Source organism: Plecotus auritus, assembly GCF_963455305.1.
Source record: "Plecotus auritus genome assembly, chromosome: 4".
NCBI lineage: Eukaryota > Metazoa > Chordata > Mammalia > Chiroptera > Vespertilionidae > Plecotus > Plecotus auritus.
In genome coordinates, this window is record NC_137775.1 from 24,831,978 (window position 1) to 24,854,595 (window position 22,618).

Genomic DNA, 22,618 nt, shown 5'->3' on the forward strand with positions numbered 1-22,618 from the left:
TAAAATCAGACCAAGAAAGCAATTTGTCTTCATGTAGAACAAGGTAATCTATGAAAACCAGCTTATCCTAAACTCCCTCAAAATCACTCTGCTCAGGCTTATTGGCCTTTTTTCTACTGACTAGAATATGTTTTTTAACCAAATTTTCGTAAAGCTGTTTCCTCCTCTTGGTTAAGGTTCCCATTCAAATGTCACCTAATTGCATATGTCCTCCCTGACCACTCTTGGTAAAAAGCAGCAACCCACCCCCGTCATTTTTTACTCTCTAGCACACTCCTCCAATTGAAAGTCTTCAAAGCACTTTACCTGTTTCACTCCACAAGATTATAAGCTTCTTCAGGGCAAGACTCTGTCTAGCCAACTACCTGGCACATGTTTGGTACTAAATTTAAACTTGCTTTATTATAAGTGAATGAAACAATTTAAAACTAAAAACCCACAAAGAATACAAATGTTTGCAAAAGTATTTTATTCATTCAACAAATACTAACACTATGTCAGGGACTATTAGAGACATTTAGGGTACAAGAATGATAATAGGCACATTCCCAAAATCTTCACAAACCTGAAATCAATCAGAGAAGACAAAAAATGGGCAATTACAAAACACATATGGCAAGTGTTTGACATGAAGTGGGAGTGAGGTGGCTAGGGAAAGATCCCAGGAATATAATACTTAAACCAGTTCCAAAGGATAGTTAGCTAGTTTCTGAGGGTGTTCATGAAGCAGGAACGCCTATTCTAAGACCAACTGTTTATGGCAAAGAAAAAAATAAACAAATGCTATTATTGGATTAACATGTGTAATTCAATAAATTAGATCACAATTCTGAGTTAATAAGTTAATAGCAAATAAATGAAGAGCCATTCACAAAAAAATATTTTTAGATATAAAAACAGAAAGAATCTTTTTCATTATTTTTCAATACTGAAATTGACCCTAAAAGTACCACAATATAGAAAGATAAAGAGAATTCATTCCTGGTATTTTTGTAAAGTGGTTCTTTTCCTCAACAAAATTTTGGGAGTATTTACTTCATGTAAGCAATGTGGCGGCTATTGGAGTAAATATCAAATGTATGGACTGTGTCTTCCTGGCACTTTTAAATTAATAGCTAAGGCAGTCATGTAACGTGCTATCCAAATTACAGAGAAGAACAAAGTGAGAGTTAAATAGAGGAACCAATAGGTTTTGGAGCATAAACTCTCCCTAATGAAGTTATATTAGTTTTGAGAATTTTAAAATTATTATTCTGAGAGTACAAAGGAAAGCTTAACTGGGAAACAGAGAGAGATACTGGACCCTTAAAATGAGTAGAACTTTGTAAGGAAAAGGGGGTGAACCTCCTATTCTATAGGAATAGCTTGGTTATGATGTCATCAATTGTTCCAAAGAAACCTGACAACCTATCCAGGAGTTTAGCACTCCCTCCCTCAGGCCAAGCACTTCTCCCGGAAGCTTTCCTTCCCGTGGAATTCATACTCTACTCCTCCAACACACTCTGAATAAGGTGCTCTTATTTGCAAAGCTTCCTCGAAACTTACTTTTTGTAGCATCTCATACGTTAATCCTCTGTGACTTGCTATCTCCCCCTTTAGACTCCCTCAAACATTTTACTATCAGTCCCCAAAGCTTAGAACAGTACACCAAGCATTCAATTAAAGAATAAACAATTAATGTTGCTTGAGGAAGTAAAACTTATTAAAGAAAAAATTATTAAAGAAATTACTTTATTAAAGTAATTAGGCCTATTCATGTCTTTTATAGCATATCTGCAAAAATACCTCCCAGGCTAAAATCATATCTAGGTAACTGTGGTCGACATGCAATACTTATATCCACTGCAATACTTACAACAGCCTCCATTCTGAGGTGAACACTAGGAACCTAACAAATATATGGCAGGCTGACTGAGTTACAGCCTCCAAATGCAGTTCAGAGTGTTAGCCTCCAGGATGGTGAGAGCATACTGATGTCCTACAATAATCTACTGGGAGTGCCAATAATAACCACCACGTCAAGCATACTACATGCTCTGCACTCTACAAAGCAATGGGTCTTCGTTCCTCTTCTGCACTCAGTCAAACTTGTCTATAATTTGTTTGTATTATGCTTAGCATGGCCCATAATTATCCACTGGCTAGAGATGTTGTGCTTGTCCTACACTAATTCTAACTTTTTTTTAAAACTCCTAGAGAACATTCAAATACATTTTCTTTTATTTCATTTTTTTAAATCCCCAAGTCCTTCTCGAAGCCTTCTTTCGTCTATTACTGCTTTTTTTTTTTTTATCCCAAAATGCATTTACATTGAGAATTTTCAACCAAGAATTAAGTATACACCTAAGACCATCTAATCGACTTATTCTTTGGGTCTTTTTAATAGGTATCTTTTCTACCGTCCCCTACATTTCCAACTTAATTTGAAACTCATAGAAAATAAATTAATCAGTTAGCTCAAGCCAGATTCTGCACTAAATATGTATGAGAACACAAAAAGATTTACCATGTAAAACTAACACAGTTAAAACAAAACAGTTGGATGTAACCATTAAGTCAGTCACTCCGTGTGTTACAAACAAGCAAGGTTTCATGGGCATGTTGGAAAGGGGGTTGGGGGGTCGGGAAAAGGAGCCAGAAGTAGGCAGTGCGTGCCAGACCCGGGAGGAAACAGTGCGAGGGAGAGGTGACGATGCTTACGTGCACAAACACCGCCGCGTCCCAACTCGCCGAAATCTGACGCTGCACTGCATCTCCCCTGCCCTGAATAAGCTCAATCCCAAAGGCAGAAATCACGACATAAAACAACGCCATTCTCTGGCACGCAGATAACCTATTTTCTCCAACTGAGCCTCCTCTGAATTCCAGGCTTGCACCACTGACGAGGAATAAACAGATCCCAGTGATGCCAATAAGCTGGGATTCCACCTGAAACGGAGAACAGGACATCGCGGCATAAGCTTGCCACCTACCTTCATCGTAGTTATAGCCACGAACATTCCGATGCCGGGCCATGGCGGCGAAGAGGGCGTTCGCCACAGCCTCTTACAAAACACCCGCTCAGAAACTGACCTGGCGCCAACTACGACCCGGAGAACACCTAAACGCCATTTTGGCTTCCGGCAGGCCTCTGCGCCGAGCGCCTGCGCACGCCGGACGTCCTGTCTGCGCACAGCGCGCGACGGCAACCTCTGAGGGTCACCCGCCTCACAGGGAACGCATGCGCATTCGCGCAGATTGGAGGTTCCTTTTTGGCGTGGCCCCGCCTTCAGGCAGGTTGACTGACAGGAGTTCCAAAGAGGCGGAATTCCACTGCTCACAATTTGTTGATTTGCATCAACAGTTACTAGAAAGTATCATAAACCTACAACCGCGTTCCAGATTATTTTCCAGATTTGGTTTCTGATAAACTACTGAAAAAGCTGACTGAGTGCCAGCACTCCGTCTTATGCAACTCTCATCTTTGAGGCCTAGTTAGGCCCATAATAAGCACTAACAAACTTGTGTATATATTTTTAAGAATTAACCCAAGCTTAGAGGGAGTGGAAATGCTCTTTTTAAATTGAGAATCTGATTACAGTAAGTCACCAGGCTTTCATGTAATACGTGGTTTCATGCATATGAGTCTTGCATTAGTACCTCCAGTAAACAATTACTGGCCATATAAAGGATTATCTCCATGATTCTCTGAGCATTCATTAACAAACAATCCTGTGTCACATGCTAAGAGTATTAAGTATAGCTTTTTAGACATAACACATCTAGGGCCACTTATGGTAATGCTGAATGTTGTTGATGAATAAATCTATAACCTATTATTAAGTGCCCTCATTTCTTAGAATGAAAAGTGAATGATGCTATGTAAAAAAACAATCTTATCTTACTGAACAAACTACACTTCACTTTTAGCTTGATTTTTTGAAATGGTCATACTTTAAAGACAGAAGATAAGTCTCCAATTTTTGAAATAAATTAAAAGCTTAATCAGCTTTTTATCATCCATAATAAAAAAAATAAGAATAAAAATTCAATTCATATTCATAAGTGACTTGAAATGTAATTTATACATGCATTTGAATGTGTCTGACTACCAAATGTTTGTTCTGAACTATCATTGTGATTTAATGTAGCTTCTAAGACAAAATTTTACACAAAAATAGTTGCTGATTTTATATGGTTTAAGTCAGTGGTTCTCAACCTTTCTAATGCCGCGACCCTTTAATACAGTTCCTCATGTGGTGGTGACCCCCAACCATAAAATTATTTTCGTTGCTACTTCATAATTTTGCTACTGTTATGAATCGTAATGTAAATATCTGTGTTTTCCGATGGTCTTAGGCGACCCTGCTAGCAGTTCTCAGCCTGTGGGAACCTATGGGTCGCAACTCACAGGTTGAGAGCCGCTGCTGTAGAGCCTAAGACCATCGGAAAACACAGATATTTACATTACGATTCATTAACAGTAGCAAAATTACAGTTATGAAGTAGCAACGAAAATAATTTTATGGTTGGGGGTCACCACCACATGAGGAACTGTATTAAAGGGTCGTGGCATTAGAAAGGTTGAGAACCACTGGTTTAAGTGTTTTCTTTATTTTACACTTTTAGATAATTTTTATATTACAGTCTTTTTCTTCATAAGTAAAACCAGGGGCCCAGTGCACAAATTCGTGAAAGGAGCTGTGGGCCGCGAGGCTGGTGGGCACATGGGCAGGTCTTGGCCCATCCTTCGTGCCCCTGCCCGGCCCCTCTCACCACCGCCCCTGGTCCCCTGTCTGCCCGCAGCCCCTCTCCCATGGCACTGCTCCCACACGCTGAGGGTGCAAAGCAATTGGGGCCGGTGTCAGCAGCAGGTGCGAGTTGCGGCTGCTGCCCCAATCACCCCTCAGGAACAGGGGAGGTGGAGAAGCCCTCAGGGGCAATCAGGGCCAGTAACCACTGCTCGCACCCACTGATGGTACCAAGCGAGCGCCGACAGGACCACGGCGCTTGGGAGCAAAAAATAGCCACCAGAGGCTCACCCCAATGACAGCGACCAGTGCCCCACCTTGGTCTGGTGCCCCCACTCACCTGCTCCACCATCCCACCACAGCTGATGCCTTCCATGTTCCACGCTCTGCCAACAGCTGCCGACGCCTGCCATGTTCCACGTGTGCCCCCTGGTAGTCAGCGCACATCATAGCAACCGGTTATTCGGTTGTTCGGTTGTTCCACCATTCAGTCTATTTGCATATTAGGGTTTTATATATAGATAGATAAGGGTAGTAATAGTATATAACTCATAAAGTTATGAATAATAAATTTATCTATGTAAGTGAGTTCACACAAATCTTTAGGAGTTGCATTAAATTTTCAGATGGTATTAAAATACAAATAGCACCCAGGCCCGTTTACCTACGTGGTTAAAGCATTGGCCACAGACAGAAGGGTTGAGGGTTTGATTCCCAGTCAAGGGCACTTACCTCAGTTTCAGGTTAGATCCCAGGCCCAGATTGGGGCACATGTGGGAGGCAATCAATCGATATGTCTCTCTCAGGTCGATGTCCCTTTCTCTCTTTCTCTCTCTCTCTCTCTCTCTCTCTCTCTCTTTTTCTCTCTCTTTCTCCCCCTCCTCCCTCCCTTCCACTCTCTAAAAATCAATGGGAAAAATTTCCTTGGGTGAGGATTTAATGAAATAAAATACAAATGAAAACTTCCAGCCCATTCTAATTGTTAATTACAAACTTCAGTGTAGCTCACTGAGGTATGAAGTAGATGAGTTATATAAATTGACCACACAAACAAAACTACAGGAGCAATAAAGAAAAAAACATACACAATACTTCTGCCTTAGGAGTACTATATAATTTGCCTCTGATTCATCAGTAATTCACTCCCTTAAAATTCTAAATACTTGAGAGCCTTGATTACATCTCAAGCAAAATAAGGCTTCAGTAGCAAAGCCTTCACTGATTTCCAAATTTGATTTCTGATAATCTAGTGAAAAAGCTGACTGTGTAAAATACCAATAGTATATTTCACAGATCTAGAAAGAACTCTCCAAAAATTCATCTGGAATAAAAAAAAAACAAAAAACACCCGAATAGCTGCAGCGATCCTGAGAAAGAAGAACAAAGTAGGAGGGATCTCAATACCAGATATCAAGATGTATTACAAAGCCACTGTTCTCAAAACAGTCTGGTACTGGCACAAGAACAGACATATAGACCAATGGGATAGAATACAGAACCCAGAAATCGACCCAAACCACTATGCCCAATTAATATTTGACAAAGGAGGCATGAACATACAATGGAGTCAAGACAGTCTCTTCAATAAATGGTGTTGGGAAATTTGGTCAGACACATACAACAAAAGATGAAACTAGACCACCAAATTACACCATGCACAAAAATAATCTCAAAATCGTAAAGGACTTAAACGTAAGATGGGAAACCATAAAATATTAGAGGAATCCACAGGCAGCAAAATCTCAGATATATGCCAAAGCAATATCTTCACCGACACAGCTCCCTAGGGCAATGGAAATTAGGGAGAAAATAAACAAATGGGACTACATCAAAATAAAAAGCTTCTGCACAGCAAAAGAAACCATCAACAAAACAACAAGAAAGCCCACTGTATGGAAGAACATATTTGTCAACGCTATCTCCGATAAGGGTTTAATCTCCAACATTTACAGGGAACTCATACAACTTAACAAGAGGAAAACAAACAACCCAATCAAAAAATGGGAAACGGATCTAAATAGATACTTTTTGAAAGAAGACAGTAGGAAGGCCAAGAGACATATGAAAACATGCTCAGTCACTAATCATCAGAGAGATGCAAATCAAAACGACAATGTGGTACCATCTCACACCTGTCAGAATGGCTATCATCAACAAATCAACAGAGGACAAGTGCTTGCAAGGATGTGGAGAAAAAAGAAACCTGTGCACTGCTGGTGGGAATGCAGACTGGTGCAGCCACTGTGGAGAACAGTATGGAGTTTCCTCAAAAAACACTAAAAATGGAACTCCTATTTGACCCAGCGATTCCACTTCTAGGAATATATCCCAAGAAACTAGAAACACCAATCAGAAAGGACATATGCACCCCTATGTTCATAGCAGCACAATTCACCATAGCTAAGATTTGGAAACAGCCTAAGTGCCCATCAGCAGATGAGTGGATTAGAAAACTGTGGTACAACCAAAGGACTTATATGCATGCATATAGGCCTAACCAACGGACACAGACAACAGGGGGATGAGGGCATGAGTGGGGGGGATGGAGCGAGGTAATGGGGGGGGGATAAGGACACATATGTAATTACTTAATCAATAAAGCAATTTTAAAAAAAACTGTGGTACATCTACACAATGGAATACTACGCTGTGGTAAAAAAGAAGGAATTCTTACCATTTGCAACAGCATGGATGGAGCTGGAGAGCATTATGCTAAGTGAAATAAGCCAGGCAGAGAAAGATAAATATCACATGATCTCACTCATTTGTGGATTATAATAAACAACATAAACCAATGAACAAAAACAGATCTAGAGACAGAGAAGCATCAATCAGATGCTCAAACCTCAGAGGGAAGGCAGGGGAGGGTGAGAGTAAGGGGGAGAGATCAACCAAAGGACTTGCATGCATGCATATAAGCATAATGAATGAACACAGACAAGATGGGGTAAGGGTGAAGGCAGGACTGGGGGTATGGGGGAACAATGGGGGGATAAGGACACATTTGTAATACCTTAATCAATAAAGAAAAATCAATGAAAAAAAAGAAGTGGGGAAAAAAAGCTGACTGTGTGCCCCCATCACTCTTGAGATGTGCTTATAAGTTTTGTATTGTGGTTTGATGGAAAGTACCATGGCTTTGGAGCCACACAAACCTGGATCTCAGTACCTCTTCTGCCACTTTCTGTACCCTAATGTGTTTGGGCTCATTTTTTTCATCTGTAAAATGGATATAAGAAGATATGTCTTCTATTTTGTGAATAGTAAATGAGATGAAGGATGTAAAAACAGTAGCTGTTACATAACAGGTCTATAAGGGAGGACAAATTCTTTACCTGCTTTAGGCCCCGAACTGGGTCTAAGAAATAAACTGACATGAGACAATAGGAAAAAAGAATACATGTTTAAAGTTTTACTGGTACATGGGAGCCTTCACAACATAATGAAGACCTGAAGAAGTGACCACAGCAGAAATCTCTTATACATCTGAGACAAAGAAACAGTCAACTTATGAAGAATTGGCAAGACAGTGGGGCTTGGGCATGGGTAATAAATTATGGGAAAGTGATTAGAAGATATATGGTGTGGATGGCGATGGCAAAACTGCTAGAAGATAAGGGATATTTCAGTAACTTTGTGATGGTCATTTTGCAATACATACAAATATCAAATCATTATGTTGTACACCTAAAACTAATACAGTGTCATATGTCAATTATATCTCAATAAAATATTAGGAACTTCTATTCATCAAAAGACAACATTAAAAAATTATGAAGGCAACTTTCAGCCCAGAAGAAGATATATGCAGCACATACTATATCTTGCAAAGAACTAATATGTAAAACACACAAACAAGCTTATGTACCCCCTCAAATTTTTACCAAATAAAAAATATTTTTAAATAAGTATAAGTCCCATATAGACACATCACAAAAGAGAATATATATATGGGCATTGAGCATTTGAAAAGGCCCGGAACATCCATTAATCATAAAAAAATGCAGATAAAATAAAATGGGTCTGCCCCACCAGAATGACTAAAATGAAAAGGATTGACAATAGTGAGTGGTGGCAAGTAATACTGTGTAAATAGTGGAAGTCTCAAACATGGCTAGTGCACGTGCACATTGGAACAACCACTTTGAAAAACTTTGGGCAGTTGTCCAAATACTAAATGTATATGTGCCCTATAACCCAAAAGTGCCATTCCTAAATGCATACCCAACAAAAATTAGTGCTTGTGTACAATAATGTTAGAAATGTTATTCACAGTAGCCCCCAGATGTAAACAAGCCAAATGATTATCAATAATAAACCAATAAATTATGACATGTCCATTTAATAGGAATCCACATAGCACTGAAAAATCACTAGGGAGGTTTTATACATGTTTAAATGTTTACTGTTCTGTATTTTTAAGACTTCTGCACCTTGTGGTATATGTTATACCACAGTAAAAAAAGGGAAAAGTATTCAATTAAATTTTCAAAATATCTTTGATATAAAAATACATGTATATATATATATTTCAAGTGTTTCTTTTATACCTTCATAGTGTCCTGTTTTTTGTTTGTTTGTTTGTTTTTTTTTAAATATATTTTATTGATATTTTACAGCGAGGAAGGAAGAGGGATAGAGAGCTAGAAACATCGATGAGAGAGAAACATCGATCAGCTGCCTCCTGCACACCCCCCACTGGGGATGTGCCCGCAACCAAGGTACATGCCCTTGACCGGAATCGAACCTGGGACCCTTCAGTCCGCAGGCCGACGCTCTATCCACTGAGCCAAACCGGTTTCGGCGATAGTGTCCTGTTTTTAAAATATGAATATCAACTAAGAACTTTTATATATCTGGATTAGAATTCATTCAACAATATATCAATATTTCCCAGAGTAAAATCTGTTCCTTATTTTCTATTTTAAACTGAACAATTACTGATCCATTTGGACTTAAATTTAAATTTTTCTGTTGTTGCTCTCAGTAGCTACTTAAATACTCATAAGAGTTTTAATAAATTATGGCAACTTCTGCACTCAATTATTTTTTGAAAGAAAAAAGAAATTGACCTTAATCATTAGGAAAGAAAAAGTGGGAGGGAAGGAAGATAAATAATTGTGACATTAAACACCTCATATAAGAAAGTGTTAGAGTTTTCTAATTAAATATCCAGGAAAGTATGGCATATACTACAAACTATAAAATGATTTAGGTGTATAGAAGGATCCTTTTGGGGTCCTTTGCAATTCTGTGATTGTGGTTATACATTAATAACAAATATTTTCATCCTGATTATTATTGCCAAATATCTATAAAATCTATAAACAGATGACTTAATTTTCATGTTGATCTTCTTAAATTAGTTCTATAACTCTCTGTCTGACCTAATGATATTCTTACCCTCCTCTATGGAATTTCCCCTAACTTTCTTCACACATTATTCATTTTTTTCCCTTTCTTCTTCTTCTTTCTTTTTTTTAAATTTAAGGCAGAAATTTAGTTGAGTGAAAATTGGCAAGAGCCAGTGAACAGGTCCTTTATCAAGACAAAACTTTGCTCCCAAGGGGCTTGAAGCTGTTCAGGATTCCATGCTTGACAGAAGCAATGACAGCATAACTAAACAAACAAGGATGTATTCAGGGAAGCTGAAACCAGATCTTCAAAGAAGATTCAGTGGGTGATTTTTAATTTCTGTGTAGCATTACAGAGCTTAATGCAGAACATATCAAAAACTTGGAAAGGCACTGGTAAGGTCATGAACTTCATAAAAGAGAAAGATTCTTGAGAAGAAAAAAATAGAAGTCAAGAGTTTTATATTTAGACTAGAGGCCCAGTGAACGAAATTCATGCACGGGGGGGGGGGGGGGGGGGGTGTCCCTCAGCCCAGCCTGCATCCTCTCCAATCTGGGACACCTCGGGGGATGTCCGACTGCCAGTTTGAATGTCTAAACTGGCAGTCAGACAACCCTCTCCCAATTCGGGATCGCTGACTCCTAACTGCTCACCTGCCTGCCTGCCTGATTGCCCCTAAACCCTCTGCCTGCCTGCCTGATCGCCCCTAACCCCTCTGCCTGCCTGCCTGATCGCCCCTACCTTGCCCCCCTGCCAGGCTGATCGCCCCTAACTGCCTCTGCCTCAGCCCCCAGTCTGGCCTCCCTCTGCAGGAGGTGACCTGGCAGATCAGGGGAAGGCACCGCCCCCATTACCCTGCAGCTGCTGCCACCCATGGCTGCCTGAGCCTCAGCTCTTGCAGCTGCTGCTGCAGCTTTGTCTGGAAGGACTCTGGAAGACATCCACTCTAATTAGCATATTACCCTTTTATTAGTATAGATTTGGGGAACATTACAACCACGCAGAACTTAAAGAAAACACATGGCCCTGGCCGGTTTGGCTTAATGGAGAGAGCATCGGCCTGTGGACTGAAGGGCCCCAGGTTTGATCCTGGTCAGGGGCACATGCCTGGGTTGTGGGCTCAATCCCCAGTAGGGGGCCTGTGGGAGGCAGCTGATCAGTGATTCTTATCATTGATGTTTCTATCTCTCTCTCCCTCTCCCTTTCTCTTTGAAATGAATAAAAAAAAATCTTAAAAAAAAGTAAACACATGATCTTCACTTTGGGCTTTGTCATTTTACAATATCCTTTGTGCAGTATTTTAACTTCCCTCAACTTTCTTTTACCCACCCTTAAAATGCAACCTGTTTTGTGGAAGATGATCAGGAAAGTGATTCTAGTGGGTAGACGTTTTTATTTGGAGGGGATGGGGTCATGAAAATATTTAAAAATTGAGCATGGTGATGGTTGTACCACTCTGAATTTACTTTAAAAAACCAGTTCACTGTACGCTTTAGGTGACATGTACAGCATATGAATTATATCTCAACAAAGCTGTTCTTTTATTTCTTTTTAAATAAAGACCAGTCTTATAGTCAATTGCAGATGTTTTCAGAGGCCCCCCAGGATTTGCTTACCACATCCCAAACCATGGCTGTGACCCCCAGTTGCTTCCAGTCCTGGTGGATCTGGATGGTGTGGTTTGCAAAGGAGAAGGTGGCAAGAGGCTTGTGGAATTTCTGCAACCCATTCCCGCGGTCTCCTCAAAGGGCACCAGGGCCATTTCCACTGTGCCAGTTCTCTGCTTCCTTTAACCTGTTGGAAAAAAGAATCCTGCATGCTCTGGCCAGAAAGTGCATTCTCTCTTAGGAGGCCCAAATGCTTTTTTTTAAAGGTTGTTTTATGGATTCAAAAGAATAAACAGAGGTGTGGAAAGCTTTTGTTGAAATTCTTTTACACGGTTCTTCCAGTCTCATGGGCAGTGAGCTGTGGCTCTGAATTCATCCCAAAGGGTGTCTTTGGGCAAAAGCACCCAGAACGGCACAACTCCCACAGGATGCCCTACATACTTCGCTGTCAGGACTCAGGGGGCTTGAGGGTGAGCGAGGCAGTGCTGCCAGCACAGGACCCGGGAGAAGGTAGCGCTTTCGGCACTGCCCAGGCCCGCGTGGACTGCAGCTGCACCCGCCGAGGTGGGCAGGGTGTTTCTGCTGTTTTGTTTTGGTCTGGCCTCCACCCCGTCAGACATGGACTCGTGCCTGCACTGAGACTGTGAACGGTTCGATGGTCCTGCTTTTTGGTGGATGGTGGACACACGGCCACCTCCCAGAGACTGGCAGTTAGACACTGGCAGCTTCTGAGCTGCTCGTGGGGAGAACACAGCCCTAGGTCCAGAACAGACTCAGGCATCCTTGGCTAGGAGGCCTCCCCGGGCTAGGGCCACCCATAATTTGGAGGCTGGCCATGCCCTCCAGTCATGGTGGGGGTCTCCTCTGGGGCACTGGCCGGCCTGGGCTAGGTCTGCCCGCGGTTTGAAGGCCCACCATGCCCCCGATCCAGGCAGGGGTCCCCTCATGGTGACCGTTTTTCCCTCTCCCTCAGCTCCCTAGCCTGCTGTTCGGTTATTCATCTGGTCGTTTTGGTCATTATGGCCCTGGCTTTTTATATATTAGGATAAGACTACTAATTGGGAAATACCATTAAAGCAATAATGCCTGGAAAAAAACGTCTTCCTCCACAGGAAGTCCTTTTAACCACCAATCCAGGGCTATTTGGCTGTCAAGCACTTTATTATCCTATCTAATAAAGAGGGAATATGCAAATTGACCATCACTCCATCACAAAGATGGTGGCACCTATAGCCACAAGATGACGGCGCCCAGTCCCCTCAGCCCCGCCAGAGACCCCCAGTCCTTTCAGCCCAGCCAGGGGGGCAACAGGTGCACAGTATGGCCGGACCTGCCCTCAGTCCCCCAGCCGCCCAGGGCTGGCCTGAGGCACAGGCAAGCCTTGGATGTCAGCTGCCCAGCTGCCCAGGGCCACCCAAGGCTCAGGTAACCAGGGCCGCCCGAGGTTTGCGCTGCCCACAGTGGCAGCAGCAGGGGTGTGATGAGGGTGTCACCTTCCCCTGATCGCCAGGTTGCCTCCCGCCCCTGAGGGCTCCCAGACTGTGAGAGGGGGCAGGCCGGGCTGAGGGACCCCCCACTCCAGTGCATGAATTTTCAGGCACCGGGCCTCTAGTGAAATATAATAATAAAATAAATATGGTTCAGGAGTTCTTTATAAGATCCACTTTTCAAAGGTTCATATTGTTGCAGTTTAAAATCTTTCAGTGGAGCCACATTACTAATGAAGTAAGTCCAAATCCTTAGAAAGGCATAGTTGGCCATTGTGATCTCACTCCTGCCTGATTTCCCATCTTACCTTCCACCACTCCACCACCCTACCTGAGTTACTCTATGGCACAGCTCCTACTTTTAGGGTTTCAAGTCCAGCCATGCTCTTCCTGCTCTTTACTTCTCCAAAAAATTAAAAATAGAACTGCCTAATGACCCACTGATCCCACTTCTGGAAATATATCTGAAGAAACCCACAAGGTTAATTTGAAAGAATATATGCACCCCTATGTTCATTACAGCATTATTTATAATAGCCAAGATTTGGAAGCAGCCCAAGTGCCATCAGTAGATGAGAGGATAAAAAAGCAGTGGTACATTTACATAATCAAATACTACTCAGCCATAAAAAAGAAGGAAATCTTACCTTTTGCAACAGCATGGATAGACCTGGAGAGTATTATGCCACCTAAAATAAGCCAGTCAGAGAAAGAAAAATACCATATGATTTCACTTACATGTGGAACCTACTTAACAAAATAAACTAACAAACAAACTCATAGATACAAAGAATAGACTGACAGCTGTCAGAGGGGAAGGGGGTATGGGGGCTAGATGGAAAAGGCAAAGGGATTAAGGGAAGGAGAAAATCTGGGTGATTTTTTTTTAAGTCTCTTTGTTGGAGGGAAAGTCAAAGTGAAGAGAGACAAAGGTCTTAACCAATTAGGTTAAATATGTCAGTTTTGAAATTTTACAAAAACTAATGAATATGTGAATGAACTAATAGGGCCTCTCCCAAAGCCTAGAAAGGAACCCATGGAAGATAAGAACCCTAATACTTAATCTTATTAATTTCACTAGAGGCCCAGTGCATGAAATTCGTGCACGGGAGGGGGGGTGTCCCTCAGCCCAGCCTGCACCCTCTCCAATCTGGGACCCCTCTCACAATCCAGGACTGCTGGCTCCCAACTGCTCGCCTGCCTGCCTTCCTGATTGCCCCTAACCGCTTCTGCCTGCCACCCTGATGACCCCCTAACCACTCCCCTGCCAGCCTGATTGATGTCTAACTGCTCCTCTGCCAGCCTGTTTTCCCCTAACTGCCCTTCCCTGCAGGCCTGGTCACCCCTAACTGCCCTCCCCTGCAGCCCTGGTCCCCCCCAACTGCTCTCCCCTGCAGGCCTGGGTCCCTCCCAACTGGCTTTCCCTGCAGGACTGGTCTCCCCCAACTTCCCTCCTCTGCTGGCCTGGTCACCCATAACTGCTCTCCCCTGCAGGCTTGATCGCCCCCAACTGCCCTCCCTTGCAGTCCTGGTTCCTCCCAACTGCCCTCCCCTGCTGGCCATCTTGTGGTGGCCATCTTGTGTCCACCTGGGGGCAGGATCTTTGACCACATGGGGGCAGCCATCTTGTGTGTTGGAGTAATGGTCAATCTGCATATTACTTTTATTAGATAGGATAGAGGCCTGGTGCATGGGTGGGGGCCAGCTGGTTTGCCCTGAAGGGTGTTCCGGATCAGGGTGGGGGTTCCCTTGGGGTGTGGGGTGGCCTTGGCGAGGGGCCTGTGGTGGTTTGCAGGCCGGCCATGCCCCCTGGCCACCCAAGCAGAGGCCCTGGTATCTGGGGTTTATTTATCTTCTACAATTGAAACTTTGTAGCCTGGAGCGGAGCCAAGCCTTCTGCTTGCTCCATGGCAGCAGCCATTTCTGTTGGGATTTATGTATCTTCTATAATTGAAACTTTGTAGCCTTAAGTGGAGGCCTGGGCCAGCCAGGGTTGCAGAAGCTTGGCTTCCTCCATCGCCGGGGGCAACCCTAGCCTCCTGCTGTTTCCAGCTCCGTGGCTGCTGCCATTTCTGTTTGGGTTTATGTATCTTCTATCATTGAAACTTTGTGGCCTTGAGTGGAGGCCTAGGCCGGCAAGGGCAGGCAGAAAGCTTGGCTTCCTCCATTGCCGGGGAAACCCAAGCCTCCCTCCTGCTCTCTGTGGCTGTAACCATCTTGGTTGGGTTTATTTGCATATTCGCTCCTGATTGGCTGATGGGCATGGCTTGTGGGTGTAGGGGAGTGATGGTTAATTTTCATATTACTCTTTTATTAGATAGGATGGTAAATTTGCCTGTTTCCCCTCGTATTTGTATAGTTTTTTTTCAAGAAATATTTTTAAATCTATTATGTACCTGGCATCATGGACTAACAGGTTAATTTATAGTTTGGGCGAGTTCAGATTTCTTGAAAACCTACTTTAAATTTTTATTTGTTGGCATCTTCAACACTCTTTCAACATGCATCTTTCACATGCATTTAAGCTTCATGGTAAAATTAAAAGCATCACCCTTGTCTTAAGGCAATGAAATGCATGTATTAACTCTATAAGTACAAAATAGTTTTTTAAATAAAATATGTTAGAATACTAAGGGAATGAATGTTGTAGAACTAACTTATATAGGTTAAAAGTCTTGGAATTATATTAAAAGAAGTGGTCATCACACAATGAGGTAAAGGATGGGAAATGATGGGCAAATAAATAAATATATATGTAAATAAATACTACAAAGATAATCTTGTCTGAGCTCCTTACTATCTACATTTGAGGAAACTGAGGTCCTTGGAAACTAAGTTACTTGCTCAAGCATCCATAACTACTAGAGAATGAACAACACTCAAACTGCAGCAAAGATAAATCGTTCATTTACCATGCACTTTTAAGTATCTACAATGTAGCTTGTTAAAAACTGAACACTAGCAAAACCAGTGACATTAATTGTCTGGAATACCAGTATATGAAAGGCAGCTGCAGGAGCCTATAATATTATATTTTTGTACTTCATAAAGAATTTAGTAATAATTATTATGAACAAAACTATACTTTTTAATAAAAATACTTAAGATTAGAATATGAGTTCTGACATATATTTTATTTTTTAAATATATTTTTATTGATTTCAGAGAGGAGGGGAGAGAGAGAGAGAAAAACATCAATGATGAGAAATAATTATTGATTAGCTGTCTCCTGCACACCCCTGCCTGGAGATCAAGCCTCAACCTGGGCATGTGTCCTGACCGGGAATCTAACTATGACCTACTGGTTCATAGGTAAATGCTCAGCCACTGAGCCACAGCAGCTGGGCAATATTTTTTATCTTTTTAAAGACACCTCCTAATTGGGGGCACAGAAATGCTTGTAATGTAGTTAAGTTCCAGCCATTTCCTTAGTGTTAAAATTATTGTACCAAAGTGCTAAATATATTAAAAGTAGAAAAATAATACAAAGTAAAAGAAAAGACCAATAAAAGGAAGTTTGAGAAAAATGATTTCGATTAAGTCTCATCTATAGACTTGTCAGTCATTTTAGAATAAACTATTTGACTTACTAAGTACATGCCAAACTACCTCCTAGAATGTTGAAAACAAAACAAACCAATGCTTTTAAAATATGGCAGGTGCTAAATAAATGTTAGCTATCTTTATTTTACTGATCATTAAAACATTAATTCTATCACATAAAAAAAACATTATAATGGGAATATCCTCTAGCATATCTCCTCCTCCTTTGTTTACTTTATATTTTCTTGTGTCCTTTCAAATTTGGGTAAAGTGAGTAACCCTAACATACAGTTACTATGAGTAACCTGGACAAGACCAGAACTCATAACATTACAGTCAGCGATTCTTTCCCTTGAACCAAGTTGCTCCTTAAAAGGAAGCAAAAGGGGGACATCTATAATACTTCCAACAATAAAGATACGTTGTTTTTTTTTTAAAGAATCTTCTTGAGAAAAAGACACGCATTTCTTCTTGACAAAGTTTTCTCTAGTCATTGCTTATACTGATAAATGAAATACTGTATTTAGTTTCCCTAAATACTGGACATTTTCTTTGACATTAAGGACTCCAGAATTCAGACTACCATGGCTCAGAATGATCTAGATTCTTTCTAAATTCCCCATTTATCACCTACTGGGATATTCCCTCCCTAAGCATCAGTACACTCCCTAAAGATTCTTTTTCAGAAAGCCAGACAAAAGACAACATTTCTATATAAAGAGTTCAGAGCAGAGAAGAAGAAAGAGGGGCTGATATAAAGGCCAGCAGAGAGAGAGAGAAAGAGAGAGAGAGAGAGAGAGAGAGAGAGAGAGAGATCAGTCTATATTTGGCTCTTCCTGTTGACCTTGTTGGCCAAATTGTGAGTTCTAAAAATTGATAATTTCCAATATTATTTGCCTCTTAAATTTTTATTGTTTTCTCTCCTTTTAAATTAACTGTCAACGGGTTATCACTTAATTACACTTACCTGTACATACATTAAAACAGATGTGTGTATTCTAATATGTTCTGAATGTGGGGACAACATTGTCTCACTTTTTGCCTGCTCTAAAATACCAGAGGGAAAGAAGGAAAATCAAAAGTCAGTATGATGCCATATTAATGACTGTTAAGACATGCCCAGTACTGAAGGTAGGTCGGTCAGGCATCCAGTGACTTTGATATTACAGCAATTTAGGTGGGAAAAACCAGAATGTGGGCTAAATTCTTAACCATACATTTTTGCATAATATATGCCAATGAGATATGTGGTATGGGAGGATGAGGAGGAAGGTGAGAATTTGGGAGAAGGAAAGGAAAGAGATATGTGAGGATTCTGTGTGAAGTTAAGGGAGAAAACTTTCCAAAAGGCCTGCAGACTTTGCACATGTTTTGTTGTTGTTGTTTTATAATGTTATTTCTCCATCAAGCAAAAGGAAGTACTTTTCTGGAAAATAAATAAAATCTGAACCCCTCAGAGATTTGTATTTATTAAAGATTACACAGTATGTGAAGAGCAAGGTGTGCTAATATCCTCACATCCTGGTCAAATTTCAACTCTAATAATTTTATTCTCCCTGCCTAAATCCTCTGCTGTTTAAGGGAAGCCATACTTCACTGGGCTTCCTTTTTTTAATCCTCACACAAGGATATTTTTCCATTGATTTTTAGAGAAAATAGAAGGGAGAGGGAAAGACAGAGAGAAACATCGATCTGAGAGAAACACATCGATTGGTTGGCCCCTGCACGCGCCCTGACCAGGGCCTGGGCCAAAAGGAGCCTGCAACTGAGGTTTGTGCCCTTGACCAGAATCGAACCCAGAACCCTTTGGTCTGCAGGCTGAGGCTCTAACCACTGAGCAAAACCAGCTAGGGCTCCACTTCCGTAAAAGCTAATAAAATATGTCTGGAGTTGTTCACACTACGCGATATCATATAATTGTTAGATTTTTAAAAGTCCACAAACTATCCCTCAACAAATACTCTTAATATTTAAGTTGTTAGCATTTTTCCCAGTAATAACATTTCAGATCTTTGTTTTGTTAGTAACATATATTTATGGAGCATCATGATTAGGGAATATACTTTAACAGTATATTTAATGCGATCTTTCCTAAAACAACAGAAAGCAACTTTATACTTTTCTTGTATTTTACTTGGTCCTCTTTGGAATGCTTCTTGGGCTCACCATAGAAATTCAAGAAAATGTCAACTTCTGCTTGCTTCTTTACTTCACCTCTCAGTTGTCAGTTTTTCTGAATTCTCCATTATATGAAGGCAAGACTTAACTTGGCTTGGTTGTAGGAAAATCCAGGCATCTTAGGAGGGTAGAAACTTGGCCCTAATCCAATTAACTTTCATGATAACACCCTTTCAGCTTCATTTGGGTGGTTTTATCTGATAACCAGAAAGAAAGGAACTACTTAAAAACATGTCAGCGTACTATCTGGTTTGGTTCACATGTCTAAAGTGTAAAATTCTATCATCCATTGCTAGGATAAATGTCACATTTTGCAAAGACTAATCTTGTTCAACGGATACACTTTTAAAATGCAAATCTACTTGAAAACCAATCTGATAACAAAGACGTGCCTGCAGAAGGATGATTCAGTTGTATCAATGTACTTGTCACTCAGACCTCAACCCCCCAAAAAATAATGTGATGGGGCTGGGTGGGTGTTAAAAACATGCAAAGTCTTGATAATAGGAAAACATTAGCCACAAAATGAAAAGAAGAAACATTTTTTTTAAACACCCAGGCAAAAGATCATCTAATAAGTTTTTTCAGACTTTATTACATGAGTACAAAGAGACAAACTGTCAATTTGCCTGAGAAATTAGTAAAACTTAGAAAGGTTTTGTTTACTTTGGGCTTTATCATTATTTTAAAATTGAGGTTATACATATTGTTCTGACTCATTCTCAAATGGCATGTTTGAAATTGGGAATATAACTCTTCCTTGCTTCAAACATTGTAGTCCATTTTGTACACTAGTGGGGAGGAAAGGCTTTCTCTTAACTATACTTATAGAAAATGTATTCTATCTCCCCAACATTTCCCAGTTTCTTTTTTTTTTTTTTTTTTTTGCTCCAGAATCTTTATTTAGCTATTTGTGAATATATTATAATACAATTTTACCTGTAAAAACTATTGGCCAAGTCCAATCGCCTATAACTAAAAATGAAGATTATTTTCTATATTCTTTAATAGGACACTTTAATTTAACTATGTCCAATTTTACATAAGAAACTGTTCCTCTGAAAGCTAAACTATTCTAAGATAAGAACATATTTGAAAGTTTGCAAAGTCTAGCCTCCCAAAGCCACACTTTCCTAATTTATTCAACCAGCATCTCCCTACCTCAGAAACCAGATCTACAATAAAGTAAGAGTATTATTATTTGACTAGAGGCCTGATGCACGAAAATCATGTAAGAGTAGGCCTTCCTTCCCCCAGCTGCCCACACCAGCTTCCCTCTGGCATGCAGGACCCAGGATTCCCTCGCAGAGGGAGGCCCCACCCACCCACCGTGATGGCCTGGGCCTCCCTCTTTGGGGCCATCGTGGAGCACCTCCCCACTGATTGATCTCCCTGCCAGCCAGTAGCCTCGCAGCCAGTAGCCTGGGCCTCCCTTCGCAGGGCGATCATGGGCCAACAGCCAGGACCCTGACCAATCGCATCGCACTCGCCTTGGCTGGCCTGGCACCAGTGGGTGTCATAGTGTGGCCCCGGATGGTTGTCCAAATTGCTGTTCCACTGTTTGGCCATTTGGTCGATTTGCATATTATGCTTTCATTATACAGGATATATTGGTCAGGGTAGTCTATTATTCCTAGGGACTTAATATTCTTTAATTATAGTACATTAAGCTCTCTATCCTTACTTTGTAAATGTATAATTAATTGTTCTTCACCTGACTTTACTTACATTTGCTTGACCTGGACTTGATTTTACTATACTAGGTGACAGAAAGAGAAGTTATTCTTCCTTCCTTCCTTCCTATCTTCCTTTCTTCCTTCCTTCCTTCTTTTGTTCTTCTTTTTTGTTACTTACTCTAGTTAAGTAGTCAGGAATTTAACTAAAGGAATTATTTTGTTTGTTTGGTTATTGTGCTTGTGCTTATTTGTTTAGTCTAGATAAAAATTAGATTATATAGACTTGAGAAAGAGGTCATATGTTATTTTTATTATTATGATCATAGAATAACATTTCACCCATTAGCTTTGTAAGAATTTTGTTAGAAAAATTAGCATACAGACTAATAAGTAGCTTTCCATTCCTATACCCATTTAAAATGGAAACCAAAAAAATGTTAAATGAATTAGCTGCAAAGTTTTCTAATTCCATTTTAGAAGATTGAGCAAATAATACTGATATTTTATATTTGAAAGTTTTAGGTAAAGTTAAATATGACATCTGATTTTTCTTTGAAGTCCTAAACCTCTAGTGCCTCAGACAATTCTCAAATGCTAGTAATGTTTCAAATTTTTTTATTATTGACTGAATATGACTCAATGTATTATTTTTTTTGGTGGGGGGGGTGGGGGGGTGGGTGGGAATCTTTGGATTTTAAACTGGACTTCCTAAAACCTAAATATATGAATGCCTAATAGTTGGAATCTTGGTCACCAGGAAAATCAGTGAGGTTCAATATTTTGGGAAAAGGGAAAACATTCACTCATATATTTTTCATTCCTTTGTTGCAAACCTTCTATATGACAAGCCTTTCTTTAGAAGCTGGAGATACAAAATGAAAAATGAAAAATAATATAAAACTGTGAGGAGATTGCAGTCTAGAGAAAACAATATTGTCATTGAATAGAAACTGTTCTCTACCCGGAATATTCTTTTCCACTCCTCTTTCTCTTGACTCCCTCCCCATTTCACGCACACTGCCCCACTTCCTCCTGCACTCCCCCATCCCACTTCCTGTCACCTGTTCAACTCCTATTCCTCCTTCAGGTTTCAACTTAAACCTCACCTTCAGAAAGACCTCCAACTCCATAAACTCAATTAAATACATCAGCTATAAACTCACAATTTTTCCTTATAATTAAACCCAACAATTTTATTATGCTTATTTTTAGAAGTTAAAAGCAGAAAACATCTTGCTTTTTTTTTTTTTTTCAGTGATATCCCTAATATCTTCCACATTTACAGGCCCATGTAAAGTGCTCAATAAATACTTTTTGTGTGTGTGTGGTTAATTCTCACCCGAGGATATTTTTCCATTGATTTTTAGGGAGAGTGGAAGAGAGAGGGACAGACAGAGAGCAACATCCATTTGAGAGACACATATTGATTAGTTGCCTCCTGCAGGAGCCCCGACCAGGGCCTGGACTGGGGAGGAGCCTATAACCAAGGTACATGCCCTTCACCAGAACCTGGGACCCTTTGGTCCATAGGCTGACACTCTATCCACTGAGCCAAACCAGCTAGGGCTCAATAAATACTTTTTGAATTAACAAATAAATAGATGAAGTTCAACATTTCTGAAGAATAAAGTTTATTTATTTAATAAATAGGTTGACTAAAATAGTAAAATAATTTTTAAAGCATAAACTCTTGGATGAGATTCAGAAACCTTTGTAGGTTCCCATTGCTAATACACATCCCTGGTATGAAATTTTGATTCAGTCAAAATATGTGATAATTAAATTAGACATTACTAATTATAGGAAACTAAAGACACAAATATTGAAGCTAATTTAATATCATGCTTGTATTTACAATAAGCTTTATTTGGGGGGAAGCCATTCTCCCACTTAGTCTCATACATAAGGAACTGCAAAAGCCAGCAGCTTCTATGCATTAAGCATGTGTTTTACTATAAAAAGTGGTGTGCAAAAATTTCCGAAAAGAAACATGGAAGCTGTTCCACCAAATTCTAAACATGAGCTTTCCTTAAAACATTTTA

General features: G+C 40.5%; 1 protein-coding gene across 3 annotated transcripts in view; it reads right to left on the reverse strand.

Annotated features, from left to right (window-relative positions):
- Positions 1-3,209, reverse strand: part of HBS1L (HBS1 like translational GTPase) — a 75,312-nt gene extending 72,103 nt beyond the window's left edge. The window contains exon 1 of one of the 3 annotated variants that reach the window (XM_080666427.1): positions 2,973-3,193. In XM_080666427.1, coding sequence (XP_080522553.1) covers positions 2,973-3,015 — 43 coding nt within the window. In that variant the 5' untranslated portion in view covers positions 3,016-3,193. Of the gene's footprint in view, positions 1-2,972 lie in introns of all 3 variants that reach the window. The other 2 variants (XM_080666428.1, XM_080666429.1) reach the window with 2 other exon arrangements.
- Between the last annotated feature and the right edge of the window lie 19,409 nt (positions 3,210-22,618).